Raw genomic sequence first — 14,230 nt, forward strand, 5'->3', positions numbered from 1 at the left:
GAGAGAGAGAAGAGTTGGGGGAGGGAAGTAAAGACCATCATGCACTAACTACCCGTTCTTAGAAAATAAAAATTCATTAAGACAAGCAGAAAGCAGCTGCTACTTAGAGAGGTGGCTCTGACCTAGGTTTCTTTTCTGTTCATTTCTTCCCTGGCTTTGTGTTGGGTACACTGGGGCAGGAGCAACAATTGGGAATGCGACGATATTCCTTCATCTCCAGGAAAAAATATAGCGTGATCACAATTACTCTCCTCAAACACTTAGTCTTTTTTTAATGGCTTATTTACGTCAGGAAAGGGAGCATCTCGATCTCGGACGGGCGTGGAGGCCATAAAGTGACCGAGAAAATAGGGACCTCTAGCTGGTAATCTTTCTCCTCCTGCCTAGTGGCTCGCGATCCATTCCAGGTTTTGCGGCCGATTCTGCCTCTGAATTTCGGCTGTGCACTGGGTAGCACGTTTCTCCCTCTCTCCCTCCCCTCCTTTCTCCTTTCCTCTTGCCTCCTGTGTCAGTCTCCAGGATTTTCTCTCTTCCTATTTCAAGAAGACTCTCACTGGCTCCCTCAGTCTATGTGAAGCTGAGGTTTCCCCTGGATCCCATACATTTCCATCACATACCTCCACGCACACACCTCCCCGAGAGCCCCGCGTTCACACCCACAAACACGCGCGCTCACACTCGCGCCGGCCTGTCCATCTCCCTCGGGGGGGAGCCGGCGCGCGGTCCCACCTTCGTCGCGCACACTGGCTAGGCGAGCTCGCAGCGCTCTACGACTCTGCGGCTCGGAACTCGGACCGCAGGGCTGAACACCCCCACTGTGGTATTTAAAAAAAGAAAGAAAGAAAGAAAGAAAGAAGACATTTCCTTGCTTTTTCCTCTTTTCTTCTCTTTCTCGCACGGTTTTCTACCGTAGTGGCTAGCGGAGCCGGCAGCCTTCCCAAGGCAGCCCTGGTTGGCTTGCCATCCTCCATCTGGCTTATAAAAGTTTGCTGAGTGCAGTCCAGAGGGCTGCGCGGCTCGTCCCCTCGGCTGGCGGAAGGGGGTGACGCTGGGCAGCGGCTAAGGAGCGCGCCGCAGGCTCTGGCGGGCTTTCGGCTCGAGGGGCAAGGTGAAGAGCGCACAGGGAGCTGGGGGCTGCCGAGGTGGACTTGCATGTTGCACCATGCCTTCTTGGATCCGGGCTGTGATTCTTCCTCTCTCCGGGCTGCTGCTGACCCTCCCGGCCGCGGCGGACGTGAAGGCTCGGAGCTGCAGCGAGGTCCGTCAGGCTTACGGTGCCAAGGGATTCAGCCTGGCGGACATCCCCTACCAGGAGATCGCAGGTAAGCGCGGGCCCGGGGCCCGCTGCAGCCCCGAGAGGCGGCGGGGCGCCCTCTCCCTACCCCCTGTTGCTCAGTTGGTGCTCACTTTCTGCGGGTGCCTCCCAGGAACCCCGCGTCCCAGCATCCAGGCGGCGGAGGCTGATTCCGTTTCCCGGGCGGGAGGAAGGTGTGCGTGCCCGCCGCCTCATTGTGTGCACACGCGGGAGCACACTGTTCCCTCGCCCCTCGCTCCCTGCATCTGCTCCCGCGCCCTGCTACCTCCGTGGCTGGCCTAGAGCCGGGCCTGGCCTCTAGAGCAGGGGAAGATGGAGTGAGGACGGCTAGCGGAGGCAGAGAGCGGAACCGGGCGCCCATCGCATCCCTCTCGCTGGGGCAAACTTGGGAGAACTGCGGCCGCAGTTCGCTCAGCGCCACCGTCTTAGTGGCGCCTTCTCCACTCCCGCCTTCGCGCCGGCGGGGGCGGTGGAGAGACGCGGAGGTTCCCCTACTTCAGCTCCTGCTCTCCTGGTCCTTTCCAGGGACCAGGCGCCGGGCTCCTGTGCTGGGGACCGGCTACCATGGGGACACATTGCTCGGGTCCCTAGGATCTGCACGTTGGAGTCTCGGGGCGTTTGGGGGTCGAGGGTGGACTTAGGACTCTGCTTCAGATTTGGGGCGGACTTTCCCATTGGGGTGCACCAGTGCTTCCAGGACTGCGGTTGGTCACTCGGGCTTAGGAACAACTGGGCCACCCGGCGTGGCGCCGGGTCCCGAGCCTGGCCTCCCGCTCTGGCCGGCTGGCGCACGCGGAGACAACTTAAGCGAGTGACCCGATGGGGGCGTTCGTCTCCGGAGTCTGCACTTCGCGTTCCGCGGCTCGCCTAGTCACAAGCAGTCCTTCCTCCCGAGCTCTCGAGCCCCCACCCTCTACCGGAGCTGCGGCCGTTCGGGCTCCAGCAACTTGCTCAGCAGCCTGGGTGTGTGTTTTCCGGCTCTTAGCTCCAACCGAAACCTAGCTTCTTTGGGGCTCCATGAATGAAACGCGTCGGGGACAGATAATCCTTTGGCTGAGAGGGAACCGAGCTGAAAGAGGCCAAAGGGAGACTAGAGATGCTGTGAGGGCGCGGGCTGCTCAAACCGGGTAGCTGAAGTCGCCCTAAGTGACCTCAGATCGCTGGATCTCCACCAGACTCTTTTTCTGGAGAATTGGCGGACTGATAGAAAACACTTGCCGATATCTTAAGACATTTTAGTTTTAATACGTTGTGGAATTAGCTAGTGCTTTATGACGAGCGGCTTCGAAACTCTAGGGGTGAGGGTCTTTTCTCACAGTGCAGCTAACACATTTCTATCAATTCGGGCATCACCCAAAGAAAAATAAACCACGCTCATATACCACAAACAGCGAGGTGCTTTATGTAGAAGGAGTTTTTTAACCTTCTTCCCAGTTCACAGCCAGGCATTCCGTTCCCTGGGTCTTGTAAGCTGGAGAAACTATAGTGAATTATAAGACTATTTACTCTTCGGTCTCTAGGATTTCGCCCACCCCACTTCAGCAGTCCCTAATTTGTTAATCAATGACTAGAAAGGCACTGCCCTGCGGCTCCTTAAGTTTCTTAACCACCGTTCCCTTTGTCTACTGTTATTTCATTCTTTTTAATTAATTGATAAGGATCAGCTTCACCTTTTTAACTCGCCAAATCTCAGGAAATTCAACTTTTAAAAGGCTTAGAGTAGGGATCCCTTCTAGGAACTCGTTTTCTCCTCCAATCTGGCCATTTTGAAACGGCATCTTTTAAACACACATATTTTTCCCAACGTGATTTCAGATAAGATATCTCCAAGAAGAAAATAGCTAAGAATTTTTAAATCGTATCGGTATTCTTTAGTAGATACTGAGACTCTCAGGAGACAGACCTGCCTTGACCCTCAGCACCCCATCCGGACGCCTGCTATCGGGGGCAGATGTCCATTGTAAATTTCTGTAGTCACCAATTACATCGCCTGAGAACGCTCCCAGTGGCTGTACACATTCTTCAGTAGTTAACTGTAGAGGGCTTTGGTTTTGTCTTCCTCACTGCCTTGAAAATCACAGACTGTTAATAGCTCCGAATTCCTGAAATACATCCACCCACTGAAATCACCCCGAGCAGGAGTGAGGAGGGGCTGAGGACTTCACCTCTAACCCCGTGTCTTTCCATGCTGGTGGACAGGATCAAGGTCCATAGTCCCATGAAGTCAAAGGCACATTTGGGAGGAAAAGAATGAATTGTAAGATAACTGAAGGGCTTTCATTTGGGGGGAAATCTTTTGTTTTTTTTCCAAAGTAAACTTTACTCTGTGCTAAGGTAAATTGCATTTACTACTGCCATCGGGATAACCACTTAGGAAATATGGTGTTATTAAATAAACATACTCTCCCTCTCTCCCTGACTCTTGGTAACATTTACGTTTCATTACACAGGATAGGGAAGAGTCTGTGTGGTGGTTATCCTATCTTAAACTCTTAGTCATCCACTGCCTTGCTTAGACATCCAGTGGTTTGCTTGAGAAATGGCAGGAATTGAACAGAACTGCCGTTCAGCCTCCGGATTCTAGTTGAGCCATGTTTGTAAGTAGCTTGCTTAGTAAAAGTAACTGTGACGTAATACAGGCATTATGTCCCATCTCAACCTTATTAAAGTTTTACTCCAAGCTCACCACTGTAAACAATAGCACCCTTTTCAGGGTAGAGAGAAGCTCTTCTAACTGCTAGAGGGGGACTCCAGGTAATACATAAATCTAGAGAGTGCCTTCATACGGGGAGCTTGCACCATCAATCTTCACGCAGCCTTGATTTTAAACCCACGCCAGCCGATTAGATAGACTCTCCTATTTGGAAGATTTCCAAAGGAGCTGACTCCTGAGCCCTCCTCAGCGATCCATTCTGATACTTCAGAGTTCCTGTGGTACAAGCAGTGTTTCCTGACACGAAGCCAAAAGACTCCAATGGCCTTGCTTGTTCTCTCTTCTGTGTCCTGGGAAGATCCTAAGCTTAGAGCATCAGAAGTTTGATTAGGGCAGTCTCATCAAGAGGTCACTCTTCCCTCAACACTCAGCAACTCTCATGTCTTGCTGCTGCCACACTTCTCAAATAGTTCCATAGCAGATTATGGCAACCGCATGTGCTGGGGTGCAGATTATCTGTACACTGTCTGGGATGCATAGGACACTATGTCAATAACAGCACACACACTCATACACAAACACTCTTACACAACTCACACCCACTCATGCGCTCACCTATACCCTATCCCCCACAGTGAAACATATCACCCTTATAAATGTGGGAGTTCAGAGGTTGTTGTTGTAGGGTTTCTTAAATTAGGGTTTTTTGAGACCTTTAATTATAATATTTCATAGTTTAGAGTAACTTCTTAGCTTAACATGATTCTTCTTTTCTCATTTATCTAGTATAACTTCATTTAACACTTTGTGTATAGAAGCTTGGTGCCCATCACTCATTTCTACACAATACCTAAGCAGGCCAGATGGCTCATCTGGTTAAAATATTTGCTCCCAGATCTAGCAAGTTGAGCTTGATTGGTGGGACCCACTCTTTGAAGGAGAAAGCCAATTGTCCCAAGCTGTCCTCTGACCTCCATATGTGGCCAATGACACCTACATACACACATAAACACAGGTTCCAGAAGGAAAGAAAACATTAATAAAGTTTTGATATTTGATAGATAAAAAGACAACAACAGAGTCTTGAGTGTCAGGCCCAAGGGTGACTCAGCTAACTATTGATGAGACAAAAACTCAAATCCACCAGTGTTGGTTTGACAGTTGGTCCATCAACCTCTAGTATGGTCCATTGTCCTACAGAGTTAAGCCTCCAGCATTTGTCAGATGCACAACATATAAGACTCAATCTTTACCCCTTTTGCAGGTGTTGTTGGACAATACATCTATCTATGGATTCTTACAAAGTTATGTGTGCTGAAGTTATACTGAGTTGCAATGTCATTTCCCAAATACTTTGAATTTAGATTTTAGCTTCCTGTGAATTGGTCATCTCCTGCCACTATGGCTTAACTAATGCATTTCTGCATTCCTGACTCATTCTATTGTATCTACAGTGTTCTATAAAGCACATGCATTGGTTTCTTCTTTCTGTGTACTGGGTCTATTAGAGTATTAGCTTAGTCCAAAACCTGGACTATTGGGTTTGTCAAAGAAAGCTTACGATAGATTGTTACCCAGAGGGCAGAAGCTGGAGCAAAGTCCTATTTCTGCAAACTAGGACAATATTTAAAATCAACAATTTTTAATGTGATTAGTCCTATTTTCTCTCTCAGGTATGTTTAAAGTTTGGGTATAGTTGAACATTAAGAATGCATTAAATGGTCTCTATCTTTTTAATGCAAATTTATCAAATATTTATGTCAAGATCTATGGTGAAAATAGGATTTTTTTTTCTCACACTCTGGTGGTCTTGTGATCTAAGTCCTTATTCTGGCTTCAAGTATATGTATGTGCATTCCTCATGTGTAAGTATATATATGCACACAACACATATGTACATAGTCTTGGCTTTGTTTCATGGATCATTAACACATTTTCTCTTCAGTTCTCATGTAGATACTGCATTACTATAAGTGGGAAAACAACATTGAGTAATTCTTACCACTTCTCAGCTGCGCTAAACGTCTTAGTTTTAGATAAATGGTTTAAGTTCCATTTACGTGCTCTATTCAACGATTTCTGACCTTTGCCCCCTACTTTGTCAATGGATGGCTACCTTTAGAGCACTTTGGATGAACAAAGTGAGTCATAAATTAATTAGCTGACCTTCAATTTTTTATTTCTATGGTTTGGCAAGTCACTAGATTTCTAAAATAATTACTCTATTTCCAGATATCAAAGCCATCTGAAATCCAGGTTATTAGGAGTTCCTCTTGTTAAATTTTTGATTTGGGATTCAGTTGAGAGGGTTCTTTCCAAACAAAGTCAGTTCAGCAGATTTACTAAGAATCTCTCACCATTTCAGGACTGACTGACACACTTTTTCTTTTCTTTTCTTTTTTTTTTTTTATTGCACAGTCTCTTAACAGTTTGTGGCTAGAATGTAGGCCACTATCAGGATTGGTTCAAAACACACAGGGTTCTCATCTTAAAATATTGTGATTTAAAGATTGTATTCATTTATATAAGGAAATGAATGCGTGCTTACAGTTGTGAACACTCATAAAATACAAAATTGCTGTTTCCTGTTAAGGTGGCCTATTCTGTAAAACTTGTAGTAAAATAATTGTTGATAAATGACTTGATCCTAATTTCTGTTTTATTTAAACTTTAAAAATTAACATCATCCAATTCTGCTGTAATTTACATATCCCTGAAGAATTCTAGAAAGGGCACAGATTTAGGGCTGTCTAGCTAGGATAAACAACTGTTTTAATATTTTCAAAATTTGAATGTCATCTTACTTTCCCTGCCAATATAGCCTGTCATTATTTTTGCTGCATAAGACATAACTTTACATAGTATACCAATTATTCAACATTATCAGTTGTCTGGCTGGTAGTATTTTACAGAGCACTTTTGAAAAGTACTGTCAAGTCAGGGGTGGTGGGCCTGTAATCTCAGCATTCAAGACGGTTAGGATCTAGAGTTCTAGGCCAGCCCGGGCTACGTGGTTACACCCTTGTCTCAAAAACAAACAGCCAAACAAGCAGTCAAACAATCAAACAAGAAGAACAAGGACAGACAGAGCACCACCATCCAGACAACTGCACAAATGCTTAAATCTCTGGGTTGGTAAATACGTAAGTAAAAGAATTCACAACGGTAAATCTTGCGTGAAATTTCCTAAGTTTTAATAAATCAGGATGGAACTAGGTTTTTAAAAACACCTAATTACCATTATTCTTGAACCCTTGGAACAATGACAAGGAAAAATAGAGATGACCCTACTTTCAAACAGCCTCTGGTTTACCGCTCATCTCAGGCATTCCCCTCACTCATGTACTGGCCGGTCTGTGTGCTACGGAAAAGCCCCTGTGCTTTGTGCTGTCTGTAACTCCAGGGAACTTTGATCCCAGCGGAGAAACAAAGTTTCAACAGGGTAGGATTGGAAACTTAGTAAATCCAGCTGAGATGAGTGTGTAGCACCTAAGGGAAGCAGATTTGTGGGGTCATTTTCTCTAAACAGAGGGCCTTAGAGGCGCTTCCCTGAGGAACTGGAGTATGGCCTGAACCCGGAGAAGCTGTCAGTAAGGACAGGGGTGGGGTGTGTGTGCACAAGTGACCTGTCTATGAGAACAATAGAAAGCACGAGAAGAATTCCAGAACCTGTGGTCATGGCTGTGCTGAGGAGGGCAGTGCGAGAAAGAACAACCAGAGACTTGCAACCTCAGGGCCAGATCCTTAACAGAAGAGACCTGAGGATAGCGCCTTGCGTATCAGATCTATGCTTATCAGCTTGACCCTTGAACTGAAGTGGTTACGGATGCCAAACTCAGGGTTTACATACTCAGTTGTTTTAAGTGTAAATCAATGAGGCACTGGTTTACCTATTTAGAGCCTGCCTGACTAGGATCCCTTGTGAACTGCTGCTCTGTTTGCTACAGCTAAAACGGACACTGAGACTACATGCAGCGTTCTGCCCTAGACACCTCTACCACGTTGTGGGGCTCCATTACACACACACACACACACACACACACACACACACACACACACTCATGCACACACACTCATGCACACACTTCCTATGTTTGCTCACCCCCTCCTCCCTTTAAACACAGCACTTCCTGTGACCTCCTGCCCTGCTTCTGGATGGTGACAGTTCAGTGGGGAAGAAGTCATGCCTAAAAGGACCGATTTCTCTCCCAGCCAACCAATGCGACCATCTTATAAAGTCAGCGAGTGTTTTCGTTCCCAGGGTCCTAAAAAGCCTTGAACTCCCTGTTAGAGCTCTCACCTTTAATTGGAGAGCTGTAAGGAACCCTTAGAGAAGTTTTTCAATCAGGATAGGCCATGATTCTGAAATATTGCTTTGACTTCTTTTAGAGGAATTACTAGCATGGAAACACATAAACACAAGAAGAAAGGAGCTATCACCCTGAAGTACAGTGAAATAATCAGGTTCAGTGGGAAAGTTCTTAGTCAATCAAATATTATTCATATAACTTTCACTGTGTGATTGCCCATGGTCAGCATGGGTGAGTGGATGTGACAGAGACAGCCAAGGAAAGAGAGAGAGAGAAAGAGAGAGAGAGGGGGGGGGGAGAGAGAGAGAGAGAGAGAGAGAGAGATTAAAAGAGAAATAAATACCCATAAACCACTCATTGGCTTAGGAAGGAAAGGGGATTTGGTACCATTTATCTGTTTTTCTATTAGACACAAAACTCACGATCGCCATTAAGCCAGCTGAAGAGTCAAGAACATCAGCGTTGCTGACAGAGATTCCTCAAATAGTGCTGGATGAATTATTAATACCAAGAAAGTGTCAGGTTACCAACAGCCAGGTAATCAACCATACATATCAGGAAATCTCATTCATAGGTTTTTTATTTTTTCCCCCACAGTGTGGCAGGATAAAAAAGAGTTTAAGAGTAAGTCAACTTTATCCCCTTCCCCCAACTGGGATGTAAAGCATGTTTTGGGGATCGTCTACATTTCAAAGCTCATTATCGATGATCAGGATGGGGATCAAAGAATGTTTTCAATGAAAACAGAAACCTTGAAGGATGGGGAGTGCTTTGCAAGGGAATAGCAAGGGGAGGTGGAACTCAGGGACGAGTGGATATCAGACAAGGACAGCACAGACAGGAATTGACTTGGAAGTGATGAAACCTTGTGCTGAGCTGCATGGGTGCCATTGGGGTTTTGGAAATCTTTGGACATCCTCGGCTGACTATGGTGAGAACTAGGTCGTCGTCCAGGGTTCGGGGCCCTGAAGCAGTACGACAGAAGTATTGTCTCTGATTGGCTGAACAGCATAAACAAGGTGGGTTAGAGAGGTGCTTCTCAGAGGCCCCATGGGCGAGAGGAAGGACAGCCGAGACACAGGGTAGGATCTTTAGGCAGAACGTGGACAGGACTGGAGGAGGGAACGGGAAGAGAAGGAGAGGCAAATGAGGTTATCAGAGAAGTGAAAAGCTTAAAACGACAACAGTGAACTTAAAATCTAGAGCCGTTTGCAAAGAGGTCCCAATGCAAGCATTTAAAGAAGACGAGCTGTTGAAATCTTCGCCTAAAATAATCAGCCTCAGTTAAGATACTTTTGACTGCAGGTCACAGAAAATCCCGACTCAGTTGGTTCATACAACCATCCTTTCATACATCAAGAGTCCCAACAAAGGTCAGGGAGAAAGAAGTGAGAAAAGGATGTGTTTATAGGATCTGCAGGGCACCATGCTTGTTCCGCTCCTGGATCCTGTCCTAACACATCACCATATGGGCACTGGGAGCCAATGCCAAAGGCACAAACAGGGTTCATTTCCCCATATGTATCCATTAGTGAGAAGTAGATGGACATGTGTTGCTGATTCTAGAACTGGTTTCTGTGGACCTGCAGGGAACGGAAGGGAAAGGGAACGTCAAGTGATTCCAGAGGGAGCGTACTCATAGTTACACCCCAATTTGGTAGCTGATGGTCAACTAATAGCTTGATTAATGTTCATCATTGTAAGAAGAATCCCTTAGGACTGAATGGTGACACCAAAATTTAAAAGAAACTGTGTAGGTTAAGTAGGTATTTTCCATGATATCGCTCAAGTGTGGCCAGCAGTGATGTAATGAACGTTCAGCTGTTCTGGGAGAGATGAGAGCGGTACTCAGTTTTGTAGCATTTGAGCATCTGTGTAAATGCTCACATCAGCTCCCAATCCATGTAGCCAACAATAGCTAAATAAATAAACAGACAAGCAAATAAATAAATAAACAAACAAACAAAGAAAGATAGAAAGAAAGGACAGTTGGTTGTTGGGAACTCTAGAGAGCCTGGGTCATCTCGAGAGGTACACACGGAGTCAGCAGAATAGCCAAAACTCTTCTACCTTTGTGCTCTTCAGTATTCTGATTTATTCTCTCCCTCTCATCCGTCCATCCTGTTCTTAAAATAATCACCGTATACTTGGTTCTGTTTCCATAGTAGGAAGCCTGTGATCTGGATCAGAGGTTCTCCACGAACTTCACATGTTGATACCACTGAAGGTCTGGCTACAGCCAAATGTCTGGGTCCAGTCTCACAAAGATTCTGACTGAGTAAGGTTGGTTTGTGCCTACAAATCCGTATTTCAGGAATGTTCTTTCGTGGTGCCAAAATCGTTGTTTCTGCCATCTTTGAGTCTCTTAAGAGGAATACCAAGTTCCATTCAAAGTGGGTTTTCAATACATGCTTCTGCCAGCATGAACAGTTAAATGCTAGACAATATTTTTTTTGTGACCTTTCTACCTTGGCTGTGTGTCTTCAACAGGAGAATATTCTGGTACTCTAGATTGCACTGTTTATCTCTCCAGTTATTTATTTTTTTATTTATACCATGACCATTTGAGGAAGTTGAAAACAGCCAACTTCCCCTTGCCTGGAATTTTTCCAAAAGTTTGACCTGTGGATTTGCATGTACAGAGACAATACACAGAGTTGATCATTTTTCATTTTTGTATGTATTTAATTACAGACGAGCAGATCTATTCTGAGCATGCCCACTAGGGCTCCTCAGATCCATTCTGAGCATGCCCACTAGGGCTCCTCAGATCCATTCTGAGCATGCCCACTAGGGCTCCACAGATCCATTCTGAGCATGCCCACTAGGGCTCCATCGATCTATTCTGAGCATGCCCACCAGGGTTCCATCGCTTCACTCCTGGCAGGAGAGCGCCTCCTATTTCAGTTCTTGGATTAAAAACTCACCTTTATCCCTCTGTGCCTCCAAGACAGCTGTGATGAGGGGCCAATGTTCCTCTTGGGATCCCAGGGAACTCGGGATATTGCCTTATAAAATCATAGTGAATATAAGGCGACTATTTTCTTTACAGGGAAAAATGCTTCTTGAAGTTGTCTGAAGGAGGATGAATAATTTTCACTTATTTTCTTAATGGGTCAGAATAGCTTCAAGTCAATAATACTTGTAAAATGAACTTCTGGAAGGTCGCCATGCTTGGAGCATACATACGTACCAGTGAGAAGCTTTAGCACCATCTAGAAAAGGAACAAAATGAATTATTGTCCCATATCTGTTTGCGTCCCCTTTTCTTAATCCCAATGATGGGTGAAACAAAATGTAAAACAGAAACGTGATTTTTGTTTTTCCTCCAAAAGGCTTAACCTTTTATCTTCTTAAGGTGCGGTGTGGTGATTTATTTTAAAAGAAACAGGTAGTGGGAGCCAGCTTACGGAACAAGCTGTCCTTGTATCTCCCTGTCATTTCCGGTCCAGATCCGAACACTTATTCACACCAAGGAGTTGATTTCAGAAGACAGAGGTTTGCTTGAACTTTAAGTACAAGCTACCTTTAAACAAACCAAGATTTTGTTCGTGACCTGTTTTCTGTTTGCCTAATAAAGGGCTTCAAAGGCTTTAGAGGTGCCTTGGAAGAGCGGGAACGCATTCCTAATGTCCATGGTCACTTCTGTGCAGGTGCAGGCTCCTTGGACACTCTTGCTTGGCCATCTGAGGACTCCCCCAGCCACGCTAATCCATAGAATGTGGTTTTACTGTTCACGCGATTACATGGCGTCTTACTACGGACTTGGGGGTGTTAGGTAACCGGAGGTCAGGTAGAATGTTAACAGCTTGGGCTGACCTTTTCATAAGGGCACACTGAAAAATCTATCCATTTCACATCAATTGCCACGTGGTTCCTATGAAGGCGAGTCTCAACCGGATAGGAAGTACTGTTCAGAACGGCAGACCTCTGGTCTCCACAGACGAATCTGCCAAACTCTTCATACTGACTGCCTTCTTCCCTGTCGGCAAACACAACTTGGAGTTATCTTAGGATCATTTACAGATATTCCTTACATACCTTGAGTTTAAAGGCATACGATGCATTTTTTTCTGCTTTCTCCTGGAATGAAATTTTTCTGCTTTCTCCTGAAATGAAATGTTTAGATAAATCCATCTAAACTAGAGGTAAAAACATGTTAGATAAATCTGATATTCATGACAAAAGTAGGATAACGTGCATTTTTTTCATTTTGTTTTTAACAAAAATATTAACCCATGAGGTTGACTCAGTTTCTCAGTCTGGTTTAAGGATATAAAGATAGTATCATCGGAAGTTGCAGGTATAAGCAGCCATGATTTCAGTGGTAGGTTCTCTTTTGCCTAGAAGCTGGGCCAGTTACATAAAAGATTCTCAGTGAACAAAAGGTTGGCTATTTGGTTAGAATGATCTTAATCGTGCATGGTAACCAAGGTTGTATTTTGTACTCGGAAGGCCGTTTTCTATCACTGAAAAGGCTATATATACCTTGTTTTAAAATGAATTTTAACCTAACCATTAGCTTATAAAGCGCCCCTCTTGACAGACCCATGGATTACCCCCTGAAGTACGTTTTCAAAAGCATGACCTTATATTTGAAACAAAATTTTAAAATGCACTCTATGGTACAAAAGTCCCCGAAGCTCTCCCATTTGGGGGGGAGGGGGAGGAATGAGCGCGTTTCACAATTACTGTAATCAGAAAGTGAAAATGGACCACAAATAAGAGGAAGAGGCTTTGTGCGGCCTGGCATGTCCGAAAGCTATCTTCATTCGGAGTGACAATTCTGATTTAAACCTAATTAAGCATTAGAGAGAACCAGTGTCCAAAAAGATAAGCTCGGAGGTTCCTGAGAGTTCCAAGCTGCTGATAGCTTCCAGCTAGAGAGCAGTTTGGGACTCCTGCTTGGTGCCACAGATGCCCAGAAGGAGGCTCTGCCGTGCAGCGCCTGCCTGCAGGTACGCCATCTTCAGCTGCGATCCAGCCTGCTTACTGCGGAATTGATTTTCACGGCTCATGACAGAAGCTGTTTTCAGCCCACGAGGAGGAAGTGGCTGAGGCTGATACTCCTAACACAAACAGCAAATTGCTCCGTGCCTTTCATGGCTTTCGAGGTCTGTTACCTTAAGGTTCTAATGGCCTTTTAACAGCGTTTCCAGCCGAGCAACAGATGTAAGCACCCTGAACACGGAAAGCACACCCCAGCCCGCAGCTCCCTGAAAGAATCATTTTTTACAGGTACCTGTACTAGCACCGCATTCTAGGATCTATTTAGCAGTGCCTCAGATTCGGAAAAGCGGAAATAAATCTCAAACAAATGTTTAAGTATTATCTGCCACTCGATTGGCCTGTCCCAAGTTGCCAGACAGGAATGGAGGTCACGTTGCTCACTGTTAAAGGTGGCCCCGTGGGGTAATATCCCATGGGGGGGGGGAATAATCAACAAATCAACCCCAGGAAGCTTCTCAAATTCCTTACCCTTTAAGCCCACTCCTTTTTAATTCCGAAAGATGCAACATTGTTTTGCAAAGCAGAACATTTAAACTTTGAGAATTACTCCTCCTCCACGTGGGTTTCGCCCTGTGCTTGTCTGTGTGTTTGTCCTCTGCTGTTCAGAAGTGGGGAACGCTTCCCAAGTGGGCAGCCGAGTACTCTGTACAGAGAACACCAGCGCTGAATCGGAAAGTGGTAGAAGGGTTGTTATGTGAGTCTTGTGGACTTGGGTGAGGGTGGGGGTGTCACACCGGGGACTGGTGTCAAACTGTAGCCCTTTCCTTCCATTGTAAGAACGAGTACAATAGTGTGCCTTTTGATTTCTCTGTCTTTGCCATGGTAACTAGAGTACTCATGGACAGACAAGTCATCAGACCAGTCATCTTGTCTCCAGGTACAGGCTGCCTGTCAGCTGCCCTTCTCATAGGAATCTTGAAGGAGTACATGAGCTCTCACCAT

General features: G+C 45.5%; 1 protein-coding gene across 2 annotated transcripts in view; it reads left to right on the top strand.

The window, feature by feature from the left end:
- The first annotated feature begins 435 nt into the window (after nt 1-435).
- Nucleotides 436-14,230, top strand: part of Gpc6 (glypican 6) — a 997,624-nt gene continuing 983,829 nt past the window's right edge. Inside the window, exon 1 of one of the 2 annotated variants that reach the window (XM_003751533.6) lies at nt 436-1,322. In XM_003751533.6, coding sequence (XP_003751581.1) covers nt 1,163-1,322 — 160 coding nt within the window. In that variant the 5' untranslated portion in view covers nt 436-1,162. The remainder of the gene's footprint in view (nt 1,323-14,230) is intronic. The other variant, NM_001427433.1, reaches the window with a different exon arrangement.

The sequence above is a fragment of the Rattus norvegicus genome, chromosome 15 (assembly GCF_036323735.1).
Source record: "Rattus norvegicus strain BN/NHsdMcwi chromosome 15, GRCr8, whole genome shotgun sequence".
Lineage (NCBI taxonomy): Eukaryota > Metazoa > Chordata > Mammalia > Rodentia > Muridae > Rattus > Rattus norvegicus.